The 21998-nt window shown below is 35.6% G+C and overlaps 1 protein-coding gene across 6 annotated transcripts in view; it reads right to left on the bottom strand.

The window, feature by feature from the left end:
- Window positions 1-3736: 3736 nt before the first annotated feature.
- The window catches only part of LOC120633030 (transcription factor HNF-4 homolog), a 63896-nt gene continuing 45634 nt past the window's right edge, over window positions 3737-21998 (bottom strand). For 3 of the 6 annotated variants that reach the window (XM_039903064.1, XM_039903066.1, XM_039903067.1), the window contains exons 2-10: window positions 16077-16260; window positions 15457-15551; window positions 11534-11661; window positions 10248-10394; window positions 8894-9014; window positions 7895-8026; window positions 6901-7137; window positions 5971-6121; window positions 3737-5579 (exon numbers count right to left, since the gene is read on the bottom strand). In XM_039903064.1, the coding sequence (XP_039758998.1) occupies window positions 5525-5579; window positions 5971-6121; window positions 6901-7137; window positions 7895-8026; window positions 8894-9014; window positions 10248-10394; window positions 11534-11661; window positions 15457-15551; window positions 16077-16260 (1250 nt within the window). In that variant the 3' untranslated portion in view covers window positions 3737-5524. Of the gene's footprint in view, window positions 5580-5970; window positions 6122-6900; window positions 7138-7894; window positions 8027-8893; window positions 9015-10247; window positions 10395-11533; window positions 11662-15456; window positions 15552-15920; window positions 15961-16076; window positions 16261-20977; window positions 21877-21998 lie in introns of those variants that run through there. The other 3 variants (XM_039903063.1, XM_039903062.1, XM_039903068.1) reach the window with 3 other exon arrangements.

Raw genomic sequence — 21998 nt, 5'->3', positions numbered from 1 at the left:
GTTCTATTTTATGCAATTTAGTCAGTATAAAAAGCGAGGTCGATTCTTACGAATGTTACAGCGTTATTGTTACAATATCCTAGGATTAGTTACTAGTTGGTAGTTACATATTTTACTGTAATAAGATGTATAACTACATGTTATCAATAAGCTAATGGTATTGCAATTGGTAATAATATATTACGTAAGATAAAATTTTGTGTTTTTATTTTTAACCACAGTTTTTATTGACATTTCTGCTTTTCTGGCGGACTGAAATTTCCCGGGACGAGAAGTTCCAATGTAGTCATAGACTGCTTGTAATTTGTAATACTGCGAATAGACAGGTATTGAACCAACAAAATAACATCGACGTTGGAAACTGCTTTAAAGAGTATCAGGTGGGCGCACGAAATAACCTTGTTTTGTGACTTGACATTGCTATTTAGATTATCATCATAAATAGCCTATAACAGTCCAGAATTGCACTAAAGGCCTTTCCAATAGCAGTAGATGATAGAAGTAACACTGCTGCCCGTTTACCGTTATTTTCCATAACTCGCTTCGTACGACACGAGGTAAGAGGAGGGTGATCTTCCGCCAGCATACAGTACAACTGAATTCGACAAGCCATTCCTGACCAATCAGTAGGTATTTTTTTATTTGTAACATGGCTATGCCGACGATAAAAGTACCTACTACTAAGCCCGTGCGTAAACCGCAGTAATTCACAAGCATTTAAAAGATGGCGCTGTTCTATTTATGGATCCATTACTTCTGTCAAGTTACCCATATACTAAGAGCAATATAGATGCAATGTGGTTTGACTTTGATAGTTGTTGTGTGAAGATGAAGAGTAGGTATATAAATATACTAAATAAATGAATATACTACAGTCACAAAGTAAGCGTAGCTTGTGTTATGGGTACTAAGATAGCTGATGCATATTTTTATGAAAATAATACACATAAAACAAAATATACAGATAAACACCCAGATACTGAAAACATTGATGTTCATCACACAATCATTTTTCAACTGTGGGAATCTTGGAGTCAGAACGCAGGGTCACTGCCCACTATGCTAATCGGCCGTCAAAACATCTGGATTTAGATGCATTCAGCCATTTCATTGAAATATTACGGTCTGGCACTGAGAATTCTAGAAAGAAATATCTCAATAGCTCACAGTTAATTATGAGCCTGATTCAGGACTTCTGGATTCGTAGTCGAACGTAAAGAAGCAGAAGCGATGATAGGCAAGAGTTATAATATTGCAGGCAACCTTAGGATGACGAAAACATGTTACATAATGTAAGCGTTGATAGCCTAGTGGATATGAGCTCGACGTCACTTTCGGCGGGCAGAGTTCGAATCCCAGCACGCACCTCAACTTTCTAAATTATGTGCGTTTTAAGTAATTAAAATATCACTTGCTTCAAAGGTTAAGCCAGCGTAGTGGTCTACGACATTAACCCCTTCTCATTGTGGGAGGATTCCTGTAGTTGGCCGGTAATGGTTTGATATGATGACGATGATGATGAAGGTTGCATGGCAGAGATTGCAACTAAGCGATAAGGGCGCCTTTTATATACTGCTTCTGCTTTTTTTAAATTATAGTGCAAATAAAGACTATAAATAAATAAGCAATTAAATATCACTTATTTAAACGGTGAAGGAAAACGTCATGAGGAAATCTCCATAATGTTCTCAAAGGCGTGCGGAGTCTACCAAACTGCACCAGACATCGTGGCGGACAACGACCTAAACACTTCTCAACCTAAGTGGAGTCTCTCGCCCTGAAGTCTACTTCAACACTATTCTGTTCCAGTAATTGGATAAGAAGAGAATGATGATATTTTTGTATTGTTTTGAAATGCAATGAAGAGGTTTTACTTCTTTTTAATAAACAAAGGAAAAAAAAACGAAATGAATGACATTTTGTCTTATCACTATATTGGCGTTGTCTCGATCATTGGTCTCAAATATATTTGATAGAAGATTCTATGATCAATCTACTTTGTGCTTTTTCCATCTAGAAGACATTGGCGAAGTACCTTGTGCCCAGTTGGCACAGACAAAAGCCCTAAACAAGAATTGAATTGAAGACGTTATGGCTTTATGACTGTTGTTATTTTGAGAACCTATTTAAAATAATTATTTTAATTCAGTGAATAACTCATCAAAAACGGAAAGAATTGGATTACGAAATAGAAATTAATTATACATAAAAATAGTCATGTTATCGGTCTATTTTCCTCTACTAGCAATATCTGCTGTTTCGGCGCTCTCAGTTCTATTCCTCTACTGCAAGAACAAATCCCACAGCAAGAAAGGGTACATAGATGTGAAGGAAAAGCCATAAAGAGATTATATTGGTTATTTTTATACCCAGATTTTAGATAATACCTTGTTTATGAAGTTTAATAGATTTTATTTAATTCTTGGAGGGCTTACTTCATTATAAGATATCCTTCACACAGTTCACTTTGTTAGTTCCAAGTAAAATTGAACTTAGCCTGATTGTTTTAAAGATGAAGATCGTAAGGTGTGGGTAAACCCAGCATCGGAGGCCTATATTATGTAAAACGATTCTGATGGAATCTATATATTTCTAACAAAATAAAAAAATGACACACAAGTTCTCCATAGTGTGCAAAGTGGAGATAGGATACAAAAACAAATATTTCTTTAACGGGAGATAATGTAATTTCTTGTTCTTTCTGAAAAGAGTGTTGTAAAACTAATGATTTTGAAATCAAAACACATATTGTAACAGATTATTTATTTTTCAAATATATTCTAAAACAATTCATAACATGGTATGTACAATAAACAATACACCTCTAGGAAAAATAAGGCACCTATTACATGTAGCTGTAAGTCTACAGACAAACCCTTTTTTTTACTACCTAAAAACTTTCACCGTTTGGCATACTTCGATACCACCCAATCCGATAATAAGAATATATTGAGCATTAATAGTGGTACAAAAATAATAAGCAAACACTTATAAACGCTCTGCCGTTTAATATTCAGTCTACTACAGTTACGATATAATATATAATATTAGTAGGTAAAAAAGTAGATCTATTCCTATGTAGAATATGAGATACTTAAATCTAACATACTTCCAATATGAAGGCATTCAGGGGTTTAAATAGCGCCAGTAAGTGAATGAAAACAGTCACACACATTGGGACTTTATAGTAAACTCTAAAGCCCTAGGATAACCTAAAGGATACATATGTCCATAGTCACGTTGAAGATGACGATTAAAGCCATATAATTCTATTTATTGTATACTAGTATGTTAAACATTAAATTGGACGTAGTTTCGCAGAATGGACGCTACAAAATTTACAAGGATGAGTTATTGGTACTAAAATGGTCCAATAATCAAGGACTTTCATCTCAATTTTTTTATTCAATTCAAGCAAAAAAAGATCCAAGAATAAACTAAATACTTTTAAACACATATTAGGCTGGTATTTACTTTTATTTCTAAATATCAATAATTCAAAATAACTTGGGAGTTGGTCGAGTCTCTTTGCCAACTACATCCAATTCAGACTCGTTATACCATCATGTTACTCTAATAATGAGGTGTTTTAATAACTATGATTATAACAGATACCGACAGCTCAACGTTTTCTTCGGAGCACGGTAATGGATAAAGCTTAATTCCAACTACAGGCAGTATGGCTAGCGTGGGCACTAGACATTTTTTCCACGGGGAAAGGACAAAATGTCACGCATGGATGGAAATATCAAACGGTGGTAAACTGTTCCTTTTCCGTTACCGTCCATTCGCAGGTGAACAAATAAATTTTATCCCTTGTCAGTGGTTCAAATCGGGGATAAAATTTTTGTCTCCTGCCTATGCTAGCTGTACTTGCACTGAGTATTTCTTAACACAAAACAGGGTGCAAAATACCAATTAATTTAATCAGCTGTAAGGGGCTACGTGAGAATAAGTGTTTGTATGAAATACAATTCCTGAAAGTTTCCGTTTCATCGAAATGCCGAATCATAATTTATACAGATATCAAAAATTCGATGCGTTCACAAAATGTGCGATCAGCTTTATCATATATTATTAAGATTAATCTTAAATATAGCAATGCATAAAAAGACACACCAAAGGTAAAAAATATGACGTGTCGCGACATCGCCAATATATGAAAGTTTTAATAAGATTGCTTGAACTATATTCAATAGCCAATAAAATTACGAATACTTTAAAATTTCGTGAATACCGTCGATACATGTGTGATGTAATACAATTTTCACAAATAAAGTTAACGGCAACTAACGCTAAATAAGTCCCCTAATTTCTTAGTAAGTCAAGCAAACAAGAAAAAAATAACAGAAAATTCATAACCATCACCTACCTTCTATTCATATCAATAATGGTAACTTAATTTATCCGAAATTTTGTTTTAACATTAAAATAAACCGAACATTTGAAACATTTTGAGAACCTTTCGTCAGGTTTCAGACTTCTCTTGGTTACGTAATGTAGGCATATTTTGTGCAAACTTGAGTTTTTGATCATAAAGAGTAAAAAATATGTGTACAAAAATATGTGTAACTGGTACTACTAATAAACTATGACTATTTCGAGACTATTCATAACAAGCTTAAGAAGAAAAAGTAATTAAGTTAACAAGGAGTTGTGGCATCTGATCCATATCACCGATTTAAATTTCTTTGATGTTTTAAATTCCCACGTGTGCATAATGTATTAACAACAGGATTTTATTCAAACATATATTTTACTCACACAGCCAAGTGAAAACAAATAATTGCACTTTCACATTCTTAATGTTAATACATAAAAAATTGCTCCAAAATGTATAAAAATCTATATTTCATCTGTAAAATATTTAACATGCAAAATGCATTTACAATACATATTCATGTCACTACAGTAAACATGATCAGTGATCAATAATCGATCAAAGATCAAACAATTGACAGTTAATCAATAACAATCAAAGATGTAAATCGTTAAAACCCTAAAACAGAAAAACTCACTGTTTTGATATGTAATGCCGATATTTATTAAAACCGTAATCTTTACATTAATAAGAAAATTAACACGTTGACTGGGAAACATTTTAACAGTGTTTCCAAAAATTCTTAGTTAGAGAGAAGGGCATATGTAACGATATAAATCTTGGTTTAAGATATACGAATTTAACCGCGGTTAAGCTTTGATAACTACATAAACTTTATTGTTAAAGGCACAAAGATTACTCCATAGTTCGGGAAAATTACTGGCTTCGTACAGCACAGCTCATCTCCGATAATTTACCTCATAATGAACTCCTGCGCACTAAACGAGTTTATAAGTGAACATTTACTTTTATGTTATTCGCTTTCAATACAGCTGCCTAATTTATGACATGATATCATATAATAAATATAAATTTTATAATTTCTTTACAATACGTTTTTATCGTAGAATTTTAATTATAAATAATAATAATAATGCCTCGCGTCCCTAATATTACATATTTTATTTCTATGCTGATAGATGACTATAACAGTGTAATGTCCGATGTCTTCATAACTCGCGAGGGATGCTCGGGGCTCCTGGCAGGAGAAAAAATCGTTATATAACATCATCTATAATCACGTATTTTATCAACAATATTCGCTGTTTTGAATTAAAGCAAATAAATAATAAATTCTTTATAATGTTGTTGGTTTATAAAATTTAATTCAAGCTATACACGGCATAAGTGGCTATTACTTTACTGAAACTATTAGAAGGAGATTCCTAAAGCAAAAATACCGGAAATTATGGGTAACCGATTTTGTGATTTTTTTGAATAATATGTTTATAAAGCTACGCAATTTACGTACGATGACACCTTTTATATTATTAAACATGACCAGACTTTAAGCGATTCGTGTCAAGACGTGGTCATCCCAAGGAACTTTATAGCGCTAACGGGATTTTGACTTATTTAATTGAACTCACGTGTTAGGCTCCTGTTTGAATGGCACGGCGTCGAACAAAGCGGGCTCAGGTAGCGGCAGTTGCGGCACGAGTGGCGGCGACCCGGCCGACAGCGGCGATGGCGCCGGCACCTCCGCGGTCGCCTCGTCCAACGTCGCCTCTGTTGATGCACCTACGACCTTAGTCTGTTAGATCCTTTGATAACCATCAAGGAAACCGGGAACACACTAGTAAAACGACGCAAAACATGATGAGCGGCAATCTTTCTCTACAATGCCGCGTCGGGTGTTTGTAATCTGTTTCTATGTACACTAATACCACGATGTGCTTCGAACTGACATGGCGTAATAAAGTGTATCTGGCACATTTATTCTTCTTATAACAGAACCAATGGGTTTGCCTTCTGAGTATTAAATTAATGCGGCCATTAATTGGTAGAGGCGTTGATTTCCGCCGAGCTGTTTGGTGAGCAGCCATAATTCTATTGGTATTTGCATTGCTGTGGGACTAGTGATTATCACATGGAGCGATTGGGAAATATCCCTATCTTCGTTAAGGACCTAATTTATGATTTATTTATTTATAGCCTTTTTAACAATCTTATCTTACTGATTATTTACTTATTGAGACACCGGTTACGCTTGATTGTTTTGCTTTGCATAGGCCTCCCCCAGGTTTTTCCATGCTACGCGATCATGGTTTTTTCTTATCCACAGAGGTCCTGCTGTCGCTCTCAAGTCATCTTCCCACCTTCGGAATGGTCTTCCCCTTCCTCTCTTACCGTCTCTAGGATACCACTCTGTTATATCTTTAGCCCAATTTTCTTTTTTCCTTCTCATTAAATGACCAACCCACTTGATATTCATGCTAAATCCTCTGTCGGACCATCTGATTGGTCCGTTAATTATTATTATTAAAAAAAAAAAAAAAAAAATGAAATATAACACTTACCCCCTAGCAACATCTCCTGTAAGAGGCTATCAACGTGTGCAACACCGAATAGCTTGGCGAATTGTATCTGCTCGATCATCTGCCACGTGATACTCTGCAGCGGCGGCAAACATAGAAGCAGTTCGCCGAACCGACCGCGACCGTCGTATTGCCGGTCACTTATGTAGTCCTCCAAGTTGATCTGGATCTGATAGCGGAGCTGCTTGATCTTGTGCGGTTGAGATAGGCCTTTAGCGTCTGGAAACATAAAGAAAGATGGCGTTTTGTAGTTTTAATTTGCTCGATCATTCGTATTTAATGCCCTTTACAGCAAGAGACGGAAATAGGCACATGTGTTTCAAACTAGTTACCTACCTACCGACATAAACGTGCCGCTAAATGATTTAGTGGCACAGTAAGATTTCGCGTAGAAACCGATGAGTATGTGTTTAATATGACTGCGATACCCGCTAACCGTTTAGAACGTTACCATCTTAGACTGCAAAGACTAAGGGCTAAGGGCCTTTGCTTATAACAGACTGCTGTAGTTCGTTGAATGGTGCAAGCAGCGTCTAGCGATATTTGCCCAGTTATGTGGTAAGATTTTTGATGGTGGACGTTGTTACTAAACGAATACTATTGCTAAATATACTCCTTTAAAACGTGATCTTTCTAGAACATTTTACGATTAATATTTTATGAAAATTCTGGAGAATCTGTATGGTATAATTTATAATTTCTTCGATTATAGATTGAAGAAATTATAAATTACAATATAGATATTCTCCTGCTTTTCGCAGAGTATAGCAAATTAAGCTTAATTTTCATAATAAATATATCATGGATTTCCGTAAAGTAACGCCTGCTTCTATCCAACGATTAATATTTGAAGTTTCTTTCTTTCGAGAGGCTACGCGGCTAGCGAATTGCTCTAAATCGCGTCCCGCGTCACTCACTCACTTGTCACATGTTATTCGCTTTAGTTTGAACTTTAAGTTGAATGTTAGCTACTCACTTGGGTCAAAGAAGACGATGGCCTTGAGGCAAGCGAACTCAGTGTCATCGATGTCGATCTCTCGCAGCGGCTTGACGATCTCGTCCATCACCCGGATGCCGATCATACTTATGTCTATGTCCATTCTGCCATCTGGAATATATAATAATGGTTGTTTTCCAACTATCTTTCGTTCTCATGGAATTGTATTCCCGTGATAAAAAGTATTCGCAAGTCTCAAGACAAATTACTCGTCACTTTAAGAAGGTCCCCTCTTCTTGAGCTGTGTTTTACGCCTTTGGTTGCCCGGAAGAGATCGCTATGTAGCGATGAGGCCGCCAAATTGTATACTTTTTGTTTGTAAAGCTACGCGTTATGTGGTGTAGAATAAAAGTGTATTCATTCATTCAAGGACCTGTTTTGGCTGTCTTTTTAAAATTACTTCCCGAATCGGCCTCTTATATTATTCGGCTGCAGGCTTTATCTGCAGGTCTAGCAGGTCTAGACAGTAAATTTATCACCCGAAATCGCAATTTTTTTTCTGAGCCCAGTTTGTTGTGAGGCGTTTGGGACCGGATTGATTTACTGAAATGGTAATGGGTGGTCCCTTACTGTTACTAAACCGTAAGGGACCACCCATTAATCACTAACTACGTACAAGGCAATGTCTTTGTAATTAACGTTAAATAGAATTAATTAATAAATTAAACCAAATCAAAGAAGATTCCTAGGCATACATTTACTTATCACAAATCGATTTTCACTACGCAAACTAATTTCTATGGTTCTTTGCCACTTCATATTTTTTCCATCTGTCAACGAATGTCAGTTTACGAGTACCCTAAACTTTACGATCTACCGAATTGGTGACGTAACTTTAGACGGCGCTTACGGCGTTGGGCATCTCATAACAAGTTGCGAAACGTTTTTTTCCTCTAGGAATCACCTAGATCACTAGGCTTAAGGCGATTCCTAGCTTTAGTGAAAACGGGCATAAATTCATATTGGGATAGACCTTACCGATGTTGTGTTTGGTGATGATACAGTTGTTGCCTAGCAACAGCACGTCCGAAAGGTGGAGTGATCGTCGCGCGCACCCCAGTAGTAGGTGTTCGCCCGCGTGCGCGCGCAACAGTGCCACCTAGTAAATAATAGATTCAGATATATTTATATAAGTTATAAAATATTTTTCTACTACTATGTGTAACCCTGACTATATAATGAGGCGACTTCTACATTAAATTAGACCTAAGAATTAGACGGTAAAAGACATCACAAAATTAACTTTATATCATTTTTATCAAATAAATTCAAATTAGTAATAATGTAAATGCGTGTGTAGCAATAGTGACGTGTAGTACAAAATAGTGAAAATGATATATTTTTGTGATTTATGTTTCTGCGATGAACATTAATATTTTTCAGTGTCTGGGTGTTTATCTGTATATTATAATTATTTATGTAAATTATTCATAAAAATATTTATCAGTCATCTTAGTACCCATAACATACGCTTACCTTGGGGCTAGATGGCGATGTGTGTATTGTCGTAGTATATTATTATTATTATATTATATAAAAGAAAAATGTAATATTGTAATAATTGGTAGTAGAAAAAAGGCTTTTTATTTTATGTGTAACCCAGAACGCATCTCTAACTTATCTAAGTTTTGTGCGTTTTAAGTAATTAAAAAAACACTTGCTTCTACTGTGAAGGAAGGAAAACATCGTGAGAAAACCTGATGCCCGAGAGTTCTCCATAATATTCCATAAGGGGTGTGAAGTCCACCAATCCGCACTGGGCCAGTGTTGTGGACTACGGCCTAAACCTTTTTCATTGTAGGAGGAGACCCGTGCCCAGTTGTGCGCCGGTAATGGATTGATATAATGAGGGGTCTACATTGTGATTACATCAGCATTAGTTATTTATTTTTTACATATATTATCTACGCTTGAAAACGAAACTGATTTTTAAAGATTCTCAGGAATAATTGCGATCTGCTTCCGTAATATTTGAACTGCCCTTACCTAACACACGTAAAGTAACTCTTTAAAAGGCTTAGAGGCTATTTTTTTTTTATTTGTTGACTTTAATTTTATTTTTTAATTTGAGGGTAGTAAGTTAGTCAGGTCAGTCAGTCAGCGAAGTTTAAGTCTTAAACTTAAACTTCGCTTTCGGGGGGGCAAAATTCGATTTCCTGCACAATTCTGACTATTCAAAGTCATGTGCGTTTTGAGCAATTAAATATCACTTGCGTTGACGGTGAAGTGAAACATCGTGAGTAAACGCGTTTGAAGTCCACCAACCCGCAATTTGCTAGCGTTGTGGTTTCTTGGGTTACTAATGGGATATTGATGGTGATGATGATTATACCTGATCGTCGAGATGCAACTCGGTGAAGGCGGGGATGTACTTGGCCCACTCCACCAGTATCAGCAGCTGTTGCTTAATGGAGTCGCAAACGTCGTTAATCTTCGCCAACTTGCGGTTGTTGATCTCGGCATCAGTTACGTTGTTTGTCTGTACGAGGAAGTGCCATTTCTTATAGATTATATAATTTTTAAAGCTAATTATGACTTTTAAAGGTATATCCAAATATATGAACTGGTGGGAATTTAAATATATTTTTTTTCTTTCTTTACTGCACTAACACCTGGGGGTATATTAAGTTGGTAGCGGGTGTCTAAGAAATGGCAGTTATTTTAAACCCATGTCATAATCGGTTTCTGCCGAAACTTAATTGCTTAGAAATGTATATCTCCAGCAAGCTCTTTTCTAAAGCGTCTTTTGAAAGTAGATTGTTTTTGTATTCAATAGATGGCGCTACCAGCCATAAAGACTGATGAATGTGCCAGAATATTGGTTAAATTTCAAAGCCAGTATTATTAAAGAGAGCGAGAGTACAATGCCGGTTCAGAAATTTTGATTTCAATTTTAAATTAAAATTATGGTTTTTCGTCAAAGCTTATTAAATTTAATATGATAAATATGAATGCAAATAATTTTAATATGTATTTAATTATCGCATGTTTTGTTATAAAGGTTATTTTAATTTTATTTTCATTTAAATCGAAGTGCAAGTAAATATACAAAGGTGAGACAAGGGTTACACAAACATGTAACGCTGAATTTCCTTATTTATATATGACAAGGATAATGTTTTATTTACGTAAAAAATAAAACTCTCTGGCCGAGAACCACTAACGTGAGAATTATAAACAAATAAATGAAAAAACAGAATCAGATATTACAGATATATTTAGTATTATTTATTATTTAACTCTTTATTTGTACACCACTATGAAGCTACGAAAATAAAAGAATAATAGAAATACAAAGAGAGAAGTAGAATACAAATGGCGGCTTTATCGCTTAGTAGCGATCTCTGCCTCTCACCTTTGGATTAGGACAAGATGAGCGAGAGCGGACAGGTGGTGGATGTAAAATTATTTTAAACCTACATTCATCTTTAATTCAGTGCACAAAATGTAAAAACGTTGGTTTCAAACCAGATTTTTGCTAAAATATAATTAATGAAAATGTCTGCTATACTTTTTAACTAGTTGCTTTTTGCTTAGTTCATTTAATTTTATAAAGTCATTGTTTTCGCCCTTGGAAATTAATTCTTAATAAGCATAATATACATACATGAAACTTACTTCATCTATGACCTTTCTACTAAGCAGTTCAGCGTTTAGCAGCGACACTACTGACAGGCCGTTCGCCTGTGTGGGCTCCTCATACGAAGGTCTCCTGCAGTTGATGCGGTCTCTTTCGTTTTGTACGGCTGAAAATACAAATTAAATTCAATTTAATAAAAATCTTAGTACTCATGTTATTCGTATACAAATTCAAATTCATTTCTTTATAGTAGTGACTCTACCACCGGTTCGGAAGGCAGATTTCAGCAGATTGCTCTTTTCTAACATCATTTAATAGTTTAACTATCTTTAGAATTTTTCTGTTTTGTGAGAGATGAGAGCGGAGTGGTCTGCGTCCAAGCAGCCATGTCGTTAAGGAATTCATCAATCGTGTAGGCACCACGATTGGTTAAATGTGTTTTAATATATTATTTAAACTTAGGTAAAGGTAGATCTAATATTACCTTCGGTATCATATTATAAAAGCATATACCCATCCCCACAATAATAAAGGGTTTAATAATAAATTCCAGAAAGCTCTCGGCCTTGATAGGTACTATCATTTAAAACTATCAACTTTTGTTCTAGGACTTTTCAATATTACGTACTAATTTAATCATAGTAAAAAAATAGCTATTTCTGCAAAGTGACATTACGCTGTGAAACCAAAAATGTGATTCGACGACGTCGCGTAGTCGGGTCAATGACCAGACGATAGATTCGTTGTTCCAGTAACCAGTAGAGAATCTTTCTATAATATTGAATATTGAATATTTGACAAACTACCAAGTTAAAAAAAAAAAGTCATAGAATAAAAGTTGTTCGTTTTTATGTAAACAAATACAGGTCGAGAGCTTTTTTGTATCAACCTTGTATACATATATTTTTTTATTCCACTACATGTTAGCCCTTGACTGCAATATCACCGGATAGTACTTGATGATGCAGTCCAAGATGATAACGGGCTAACCTGTAGTGTATGTCCCTAATGGGTTTGAACGCGACATTGTACGGGAACTCTAAATCGCGTAGTGGAACGTCTTTGTAGAGTATCTCACAAACTAGAGTTCCTCAGCAACTTTGTCCGCGTACTTCTGATAAGTTTCCCTTAAAAACTTTATTCCGATATTCTACACAATGTGCCCTGACACACCGCGTCGCATCATTCTTAAAACGCAAATAACTTAAGTTACCGGTGCGTGGTGGGATTCGAACACGGCCCCCTGAAAGTAAAGTCGAAGTCCTAACCACTGGGCTATCCTTATTTAACAGTGGACCAGTTATGGGTTATAATGACTCGACTCGAATAAGTATCAGACGCGGTAAGATAACGCCTGGCACGTGTATAACATAGAATAACATGATAAAGTAAAAAAAAAATACTTAAACACCACAACTGGAGGTTATTAGATACGATAAGATACCCAACGCTTGAATTCACGTTATTCGGTTCAAATAGATAATAAGTATTAAAAAAAAATAAACAAATGCGTCACTCCTAAATGAAGACATGGTTAAATTAAGTAGTTCTAGTTAAACTATTAATTATCACAACTTTAATTACGTTATTATATTTAGCTTATTAATTTGTTTGTTCCTAAATGTTAGGGTGAGATATATTGAATACTAATAATAAAACTAAAGAGTTTGTTCTTTGTTTGTTTAACCTAAGCCATAATGCCTTTACGAATAAAGCTAGAGACGAACTGATTCCACGTGTAGTCAGACTCAAACATTATATCGTCGCGCGAGTGTAGCTTTGCGCTGGTAGTCAACTGTACCTTTACTTCGAGAAGTCATATGTGATTCGGACTGTAGGCAGTGGCGTGCATAGAGGCTATGCAGAAGATATAAAATGAAGAAAATCTACAGTACGAGTTATAAAAAACTTAAGGATAGGCACTGTAAGTATAAGTCGTCTAATTTTCATAATGTATGTATTTACTTAGCCTGTAAGTGGGGGTATACAATGTATAAGTTATGTATAAGTATACAATGTATAAGTTATGTATAAGTATACAATGTATAAGTTATGTATAAGTATACAATGTATAAGTTATGTATAAGTTATTATATTTACACTTAGTAAATAAAAGGCATTGGGTACAACGTTGGTTTCCTATTAAATAAAATATCTATTCCTATTAAATATAATATCATATCGAAATCCCTTCCAAAGATCAGTTGAATAATCCCCAAAACGACGACTAGGGTTAGCCACGTACAATACTTTATTATAATCATTATTATAATCTTAATTAATAATTTTTATTATAATCTTCTTATAATAATTAATAAAAATAAAAAATTAATAAAAATAAAAAATAAATCCAAGTATAATGGAATTACTTATTGAAGTACAAATTACGCGTTCAGATTAAAAATTAAAAAATAACCTAGCCACGATTCTGCTCGCACACGTAAAACTATTCTGCTACTATATAAAACTACTCTGCTCGCAATACTATTGTAGCGATATTCGCGAAATCACTTGGTTGGTAACAGTTTTATTAAAGCTGGGCTTTTCTTTGTGCGATTATTAAATGATTAATCAACGAATTAGTCACAATTAGCTAAGCAAATAATTATGCATGTGCAGAAGGCCTGAGTCATAAAAAGTTCATTATACCTATGCAATGACTGCAGTTTTATATTGTATCCCTACTACATATATACGAAACAATGAATATTACATGTAACCGCAACTATAAACATTGCTGCTGACATAATTGCAGTATAGAAACAAAATACTAATAAGTTTCTTTTGAGAAGTTCTTCATTTTATAAACCCATTACCAGTCCACTACAGAGCAAGGGTCTTCACTCAGAATGAGAAGGGTTCAGGCCGGAGTCCACCACGCTAGCTAGCTAAGTGCGTATTAGTAGACTTTACACGCCTATGAGACCGTTATGGTGAACTCTCAGGCATGCAGGTTTCATCACGACGTTTCCCTTCACCGTTAAAGCAAGTGATATTTTAATTAAAATTTTTTTTAATATGTATTTTTTTTTGTATGTATACGTTTACGTTTTTTAATATAAGCATATTAAAAAACGTACATAACTCCGAAAAGTTTAAGATGCGTTAAAAAAGGAAATTAGGCTCCCCCGATAGAGAGGTCGAAAGCCTGACTGCGAAGATCAGATAAGTTTTATATTATTATTTTTAAAACGTTAATCGATCGCCAATACATTCAACTGAATTGCAGAAGCTTATATACTCTCAGGAAACGAGGAAATCCGCAGGAGAACCAACGCCACCGATATAGCTCAAAGGATTAGCAAGTTAAAGGTGTACGACCGTTGGCCGTCAGGGCTGATGCTTTCTAGAGTTGACCGGGAATCGGTTAACGCAGCGTTGGACAACCTCCACCTCGTTGTGTACTTAAGAAAGGGGTCGGTTCCTCAGAAGCAGCTGGATGGGTCTCATCGAAGGACCGTGTGGCAAGCTCTTGCAAAGGCCTATGTTCAGTAGTGGACGCTTGTAGACTGTTGATGAAACTCTTCGGGTTTTTTATAAATTTATTTTTCAAATGAAAAAAACACATCTGGTTAACATCAAATAGTTAGTATAAAGCAGTGGCGTGCATACAGGGTATGCACAGGGTGTGCAGATGATACAAAATGAAGAAAATCTCCAATGCGAGTTATAAATAATTAATGATAGGCTTTTCATAACTCGGACTGGAGATTTTCACCTTTTTATATCATCTGGTTACCCTGTGCATACCCTCTATGCACGCCACTGGTACAAATGCACCGAAAAAACCGCAGAGGTTTGTCCTCGGTGCCTATCTGCAACGATTACCTTAGGTTATATATTACTATACTTCATTGAATGCCCTCTATCTTATAAGTGTGACAGTGGGACATTTAAAGGCAATGATGACGAACGATCTATAGAAATTCTTATAATAAGGGGTACTCATAGAGATTCTTACCTTCTTTTTTCATGCCAGCCTTGAAACACTTCCTTAGCCTACAGTATCTGCATTGATTTCTTTTGTCTTTATCTACGACGCAATTTCTGCTGAATCTAGAAAAGAGAATACATAGAATTCAGAAAATTTATCACGAACTGTGACAGAACATTCCCATCTAAAGGAGACTAGAACTTTATCTAGTTTTCTCACAAATCATAACTGTAGGTATTTACTTAATTAGACTTTACAACATATGTACTGAATTAGAAGGAATCGAAGACAATAGTCAATCTAATTTAAAGTCCTCAGAAAGTTTGATTTTCGTAGTGCTACCCTTATTTACAGTACTGGAAAAGGACTACTCAAATAAATGTGCCATTTGATGATTTTGAATTAAATTGACTATTCATCGGGGTTAAGAAATGTGGATATCTGAAAACCAAAGGGGCTTGATAAATTTTGCAGATGATTATAACACGTACCTGCATGTGTACAGATGATTCTTTCTAAAGCTACGTCTAAAGAAGCGTTTGCAGCCGTCACAGTATGAGACCCTGTATTATTTCCTAACGGCCAGCCCCCGCAGATGGTTGTGCTAAATGAACTAGAGATAATCACTAAGAAGTTATAAGACGTACCTGCATGTGTACAGATGATTCTTTCTAACGCTACGTCTAAAGAAGCCTTTGCACCCGTCGCAGGATGAGGCCCCGTAGTGTTTCCCAGTGGCCCGGTCCCCGCAGATGGCGCAGTGTTGCGACAGTGTTATAGAACTAGTTGCACTCGCCTCGCTGCTGCTGGTCTCCAGTTGCATATCACTATCTGCAACAAATATTTAAAGCTTATATTTCATCATCATTACCAACCTATTTCCGTCCCACTAAAGAGCACAGGTCTCTTCTAAGAATGAGAAGGGTTTAGGGTAGACGTCCTCCACGCTGGCAAAGTGGGGATTTTATAAGCCTCTGAGAACATTATGAAGAACTGCCAGGTATGCAGTTTTTCGAGCGATTTTTTTCTTCACAAGTGATATTTAATTGTTAAAATTAAAAACGCACATAACTCCGAAATAGCGAGTCGGGATACAGTCCCGAAAGAAAGCCGAAGCCCTAATAGGTTTAAACTAAACCACTGTCATAGTTTTTAATGAAAAAAAAACAGACACAGCCTTACCATCACATGCAAAATTAATATCAGGTGACTCCTTTCACTTATTTCATCTATGGTAAAGGTACGCGTCGCGTAGCGTGGGCACTATGCGCGCGTCGGTCTTTAATCTTCAATAGGGTTGCCATAAGTTAACACTTAAAATGTTTTGAAACATTTTTTACGGAAAAATAAATATGCTTCGTTTTATTTAATATTTCAACAGGGTGATTCCTTATGAAATAACATTATGCACCCTTCAACAGTATTTTATTATTCGATTACACATTTTATAACTCCTATAGAGGACTTTTCCATTTTATGTCTTCTTATCCTGGGCAAAAGCTCTATGCATAACCTAGCCTTGGCTATGCGAAATAATCACAATTCCAGTTGTTCAGTTGCAGCGCACAAATAGGGACAAATCTACAAATGCACTTTCGCATCGTCAATACCAGTAGAACTAGAAATAGATTTGTTCTGTTTACAAATGATGCCATGTACATACCTTTTTAATTAATTTCTAAACGACTAGGTAAATATTATTAGCCTGTTATACATAATATAAATAAAAGGGCAATAACAACTCAATAAAAACATTTATTTACATATTTGGCTCTGGAATCTGTAACGACCTTATATTTAAACAAGGTCGGTATGTGTAGCAAAGGGATTTTTGAAACCGCGGAAGTGTAAAATAACACTAACTGATAGACGAAGGACAATGGTAACGCGATATAAATGAAATAATTACGTAAGAAAACACTTTGTTATTTATATTCAAACCTATTATAATATGCATTAACTACGTTGATATGCATATTATGTATATAATATAATTCTATCTTAGATAGGCGTAGAACAGTTATGTAATAGGAGCAACATAAAATGACCTTCTATCGTTTACCTTTTGTAACTTAATTTATTTTAATTTTGTTGGAGTATTATTACAGGGTAAGTTTTTGGGATGGGCCACTTATGTTGAAGAAATGGATAGAACCGTTCTTGGCGATCAATTTATCTAATCATCATTTGATAACATTTATTTAATATAGTTAATTTCATCATAATATTATAAGGGCTAAATTGTACCTTGTATTATGTTTCAATGCCCGTGCATAACTGATGAAGTACTTCTGCAAAATTTGGCAGAAAAAGAACATACAACCTGGAGACAAGCAAGGGCGCTGGGCATAAAACTGGTAAATAATAATTTGAACTATAACCTTGTAGTATCGTATAAATTTCAATAATACAATTTAACTATTAGATGTATTATTATGGGGTGAATTATTGAGAAGGGACCTCATAAATTTATCTTATAATATTTATATTTCTCTTCATTAGAATTATGAAAATATATTACAAAATTCGTGCATATTCTACTGTATGTAACAATCGTGATTTTAATATTTGAAATCCTATCTAATATTTTATACGCATAAGTACGTATGTTTGTTTATTTGTTGCCAATGCACAACCTTACCGCTCAGCCACTGTTGACTAAATTTTGCACCAGAGATAGTTTCATCAGATCAGAGCAAGCGCATATCGCGTACACAAGTATCTTGTGTAAGAACTTTTGCATGAAGCAGATTGGCAGAACTTGCGCGAGTGTACTTGGGTACGCACAACACTGCATTCAATCTTCAAAATGCGGGCGATCCGTTGAGATCTTCATAGTAAAACAATAGAACGTATCCTAGCAGATTATACTTTGTTGAACATACAATTTGTGTGTTTTACAATTATTAAGGTCATTTACTTGTTTGTTTGCGCAAGCTTAGTCAACTAGTTATCAGATAGACGCGTTTATTTATTTTGATAACCACAACGTGATTTGAGACTCACTATGACTTAACATTAAACTAAACCAATAGTTATACTATAGAGTGAGGATAATCATACAGAGTATTAGAAGTTATCAAGACAGAGCTATTGAGGTAAGTACGTAAAGGACACAACAGGCGCAAGTAAGAGTTCCTTACTCGCCCCGATACAATGTCGCGGCGACGCGCGACGCGACGCGGTCGGCATTCATTACGAGATCAAAGGGGTTGAACTATGTAATTATATCTTCTTAATATTATACTTATTTGCTTAATTATACGGATATATATAACACATTGTGACATCGCTAACTATATGTTTTTGTTGGTTAAGCCACGTTGACCTATTTCGGTAAATGGATGTGCGACTATAAAGTTATTAATTTTACCTGTACCTTTCCTCTATGCCTCATACAGCACGTTAAAAGCCGATAAGTTTAAAAGTCTATTAAAAGTTAAACTTTCTTATCTGTAATCCCTGAATTTTTAAGTTTTTATTTCAGTATTGTTTCAACATATATAGGTATCTAAAACGATCACTTTAAGTGATAAGCCTTGGCATCCTAACACTATGTAATGAAATTTTGATCTTTTGTATTGTTTCTATATATTTCGTTGCAATAGTTCTTTATAGGTCGTTACTCAGATTATCTATTTAACATATAGTAGTTCAGTTTTCCTAGTGCAAGTAAATGTTTAAATACAAATTGAATTCTTGTTAAGTAACTAATAAAGGTTAAAGGAAAACCCTGATACAAAATACGTCAATAAATTTCAAGTAAATTATTAATCAATTTAATTTATTACCAACTATATACTTACGCAAGTACATAGTTGGTAATGAATTTTATTCAGTCTAGCGTATTTTGCTGTTTAAATAGGCAAAAATTTATATTTAAACTTTTGATTTAAACATATTAATTAAAAAAATAATCAGATTTTAATGACTCCTAACATACTCGTAGCTCTCCCCATCGCCCGCCGAGTGGCCTTATTACGAGTGACATAGTTAGCGACCACGTTTCAGATTCGTAAGTCATCACTGACAACAGGCACTTTGGTCTACAGGAACTGATGAATTTTGGACGAAAAGGTGTAACGAACGCTGCAAATCCGAGCTGGATTCGGCGGTCCACCTCTTTTGCGAAATTGAGCTATATTGTGACATCGTGTATCCTAGGTACCAGGCAATTGAAATTGTAGATACCTACTCATTTACAATTTCGATTGCAACTGCAGCCTGTTACTGTGTGGAGCGGAACATGAGCGGTAGACATCATTTTCGTCTTGCTCGGACGGCTCGGCAAAACGAAACGTTGGGGTGCAAGGTGCCGGAAAGGCGACCTCGCACCGGAAAACGCAGCGTTGGTCAGCCCTGGAAGCCGGTGGAAAGAAGAAGCCCAGGAAAGTGTATTTTGGAACTCCATACAAAAGACCGTCAGATAGTCAGCTAAATCGAATCGTGTTTGGCGTACATGGATGCATTATTTGAATCTTAAACTAAGATAATTAGCGAGGATAGCGTATGGTTACGTAAGCCTTTTAAAGAATTTGTTTCTGATAGGTCGAGACTAAATGAACGATGTAACTTTGAAATGGCGTTATTTTATCTTATTAAAAATATTACAATTGTTTATTTGCCCTACTAACTAATGATTCAATGACTAATTTAACGATCACTAAATGAAAAGATAATATATTCTTGAAATTCAGTGTTTCAGCTATGCTTTTACTAGGCCATGCTAACTGTTTATTGCCCGATTATTGCCTTATAATATGACCATAGGGCAGACGTTATGAACTTCTTACTTTGTGATAACAAAAAAAAAACACCCGGCTAAGTTTGTTGTGGGCTTCTTCTTAGACCAGGACGCTTTGGAACCCTCGTAGCTTTAGTTTTAAGTTTACGAATGTGGTTATCGCCATCATCTCACTACCGTGTAATTCTTATGTACGCATCAAAAGTGCCACCTATATACTTGAATAAAGATATTTTTGACTTTGACTTTGACTTATTTTTTTTTAATTCCATTACAAGTTAGCCCTTGATTGCAATCTCACCTGGTGGTAAGTGATGATGCAGTCTACGATGGTAGCGGGCTAACCTGTTAGGGAGTATGGTAATCATACCCCTAATCGGTTTCTACGAGACATCGCGCCGGAGCATTAAATCGGTTAGCGACTCGTCTTTGTCGGTAGGGTGGTAACTAGGCATGGCCAAAGCCTCCAGACCAGACCAGAGAAATTAAGTAATTATAAATTCCCAAATTAAATTCACAGTCACGTTGCGCCAGAGAGGTCGTCAAAAATAAAGAATAATAAGAAAATGTCCATGAACAACCTTACGCGATCGCAGTGCAACGAAATTTTAGGAAAACTTACCAATGACATAAAACAGTGTTTCTCTATCTTGCCGCCTGGCGCTTATCTCTTAAACTTGTATTGATAAGTTGTATCTATTTCATATTTAAAAATTAATACCAAGTAGGCACTTAAAACGTTATAAGATAAGTAGTAATCTTTAACTTGGCTGATACATATTATAAACATCTAATATTACGCACCTGTACTATATGTCAGCATAGGGTTACATCGGCCACTTTCCGTAGAGCTCTTATGCGAGTGCATAGAAAATATGTTATTCTGATGCTTCTCCCACATAAATGATCCCGGTACGTATTCAGCACCCGGGCAGAGGTACGGCCCGTAAATGTCTTGAGAAGCTGCCATCTCGCAACCGAGCGCTGGCATCTTCCAGTCACGAAGAAAAGTCACAAGTGTCACCACATCCAAACGTTATCAACAACTGAACGCAACGGTCACCATTCGACAATTGATAATAAAATTGATAATTTTTTTTAAATCAGGTAATCGAATGCATTCCAATTAAGTACACTAATACCGCTAATACATGCTATCAACACGCTGTGCTGTTTTCATTCGCCAGGTTTTGGGTGTTTCAATGACAATGTTCATCAGATTTTGATTATTGGCATGACAAGGTTCACCAGGTATTTTATTATGAATTTCGTAGTTTTACTCGTCTTTTCAGGTATGACAACAAGACCAAAGATTTTTCTGTAATGTCCGAAATTCTCCACATTCACCTTTTTTTTTTAAATTGTTGTCTTCTGTTATAACACATTCACAGGTAGTTTTGCGATTAAATTGACACTAGACCACCAGATCTTTCTGTTTTCTTCGAAGTTCACTTTTACCAGGTTCTTATTTAAAATACAATATTCACCAGATCCTTCGCTATTATTTTAAAATCCAGCAGTCTATTTAAACGAAACGCGAACCAGTGTGCATTTAACTGTTTTCTTTTTTATCGCGCCATTGTTTTGGTACAAAATGCCGATATGTTGGCGTAGGTCACGCGAGGGTGTAGTGTGTCGGGTATGTGACGATTGCGGTTTGACAGCGCGACCTTCCTTGACCGCGGCTAAGCGAGAACTAATGAAATAACTATCGGAAATTTAGTAGGCTTTAATGAACGCAAATCTGCTGACAGCGTGTGGACCTTTAGGTACTAGATGGCCAGTCAGCTCTGACTCGTTGAGTCACCCGTTATCGGAAATGCAG

This window comes from Pararge aegeria, chromosome 21, assembly GCF_905163445.1.
Source record: "Pararge aegeria chromosome 21, ilParAegt1.1, whole genome shotgun sequence".
NCBI classification, from domain to species: domain Eukaryota; kingdom Metazoa; phylum Arthropoda; class Insecta; order Lepidoptera; family Nymphalidae; genus Pararge; species Pararge aegeria.
Note: the sequence above shows the minus strand (reverse complement) of the source record. Positions and strands in the feature narration are given on the sequence as shown.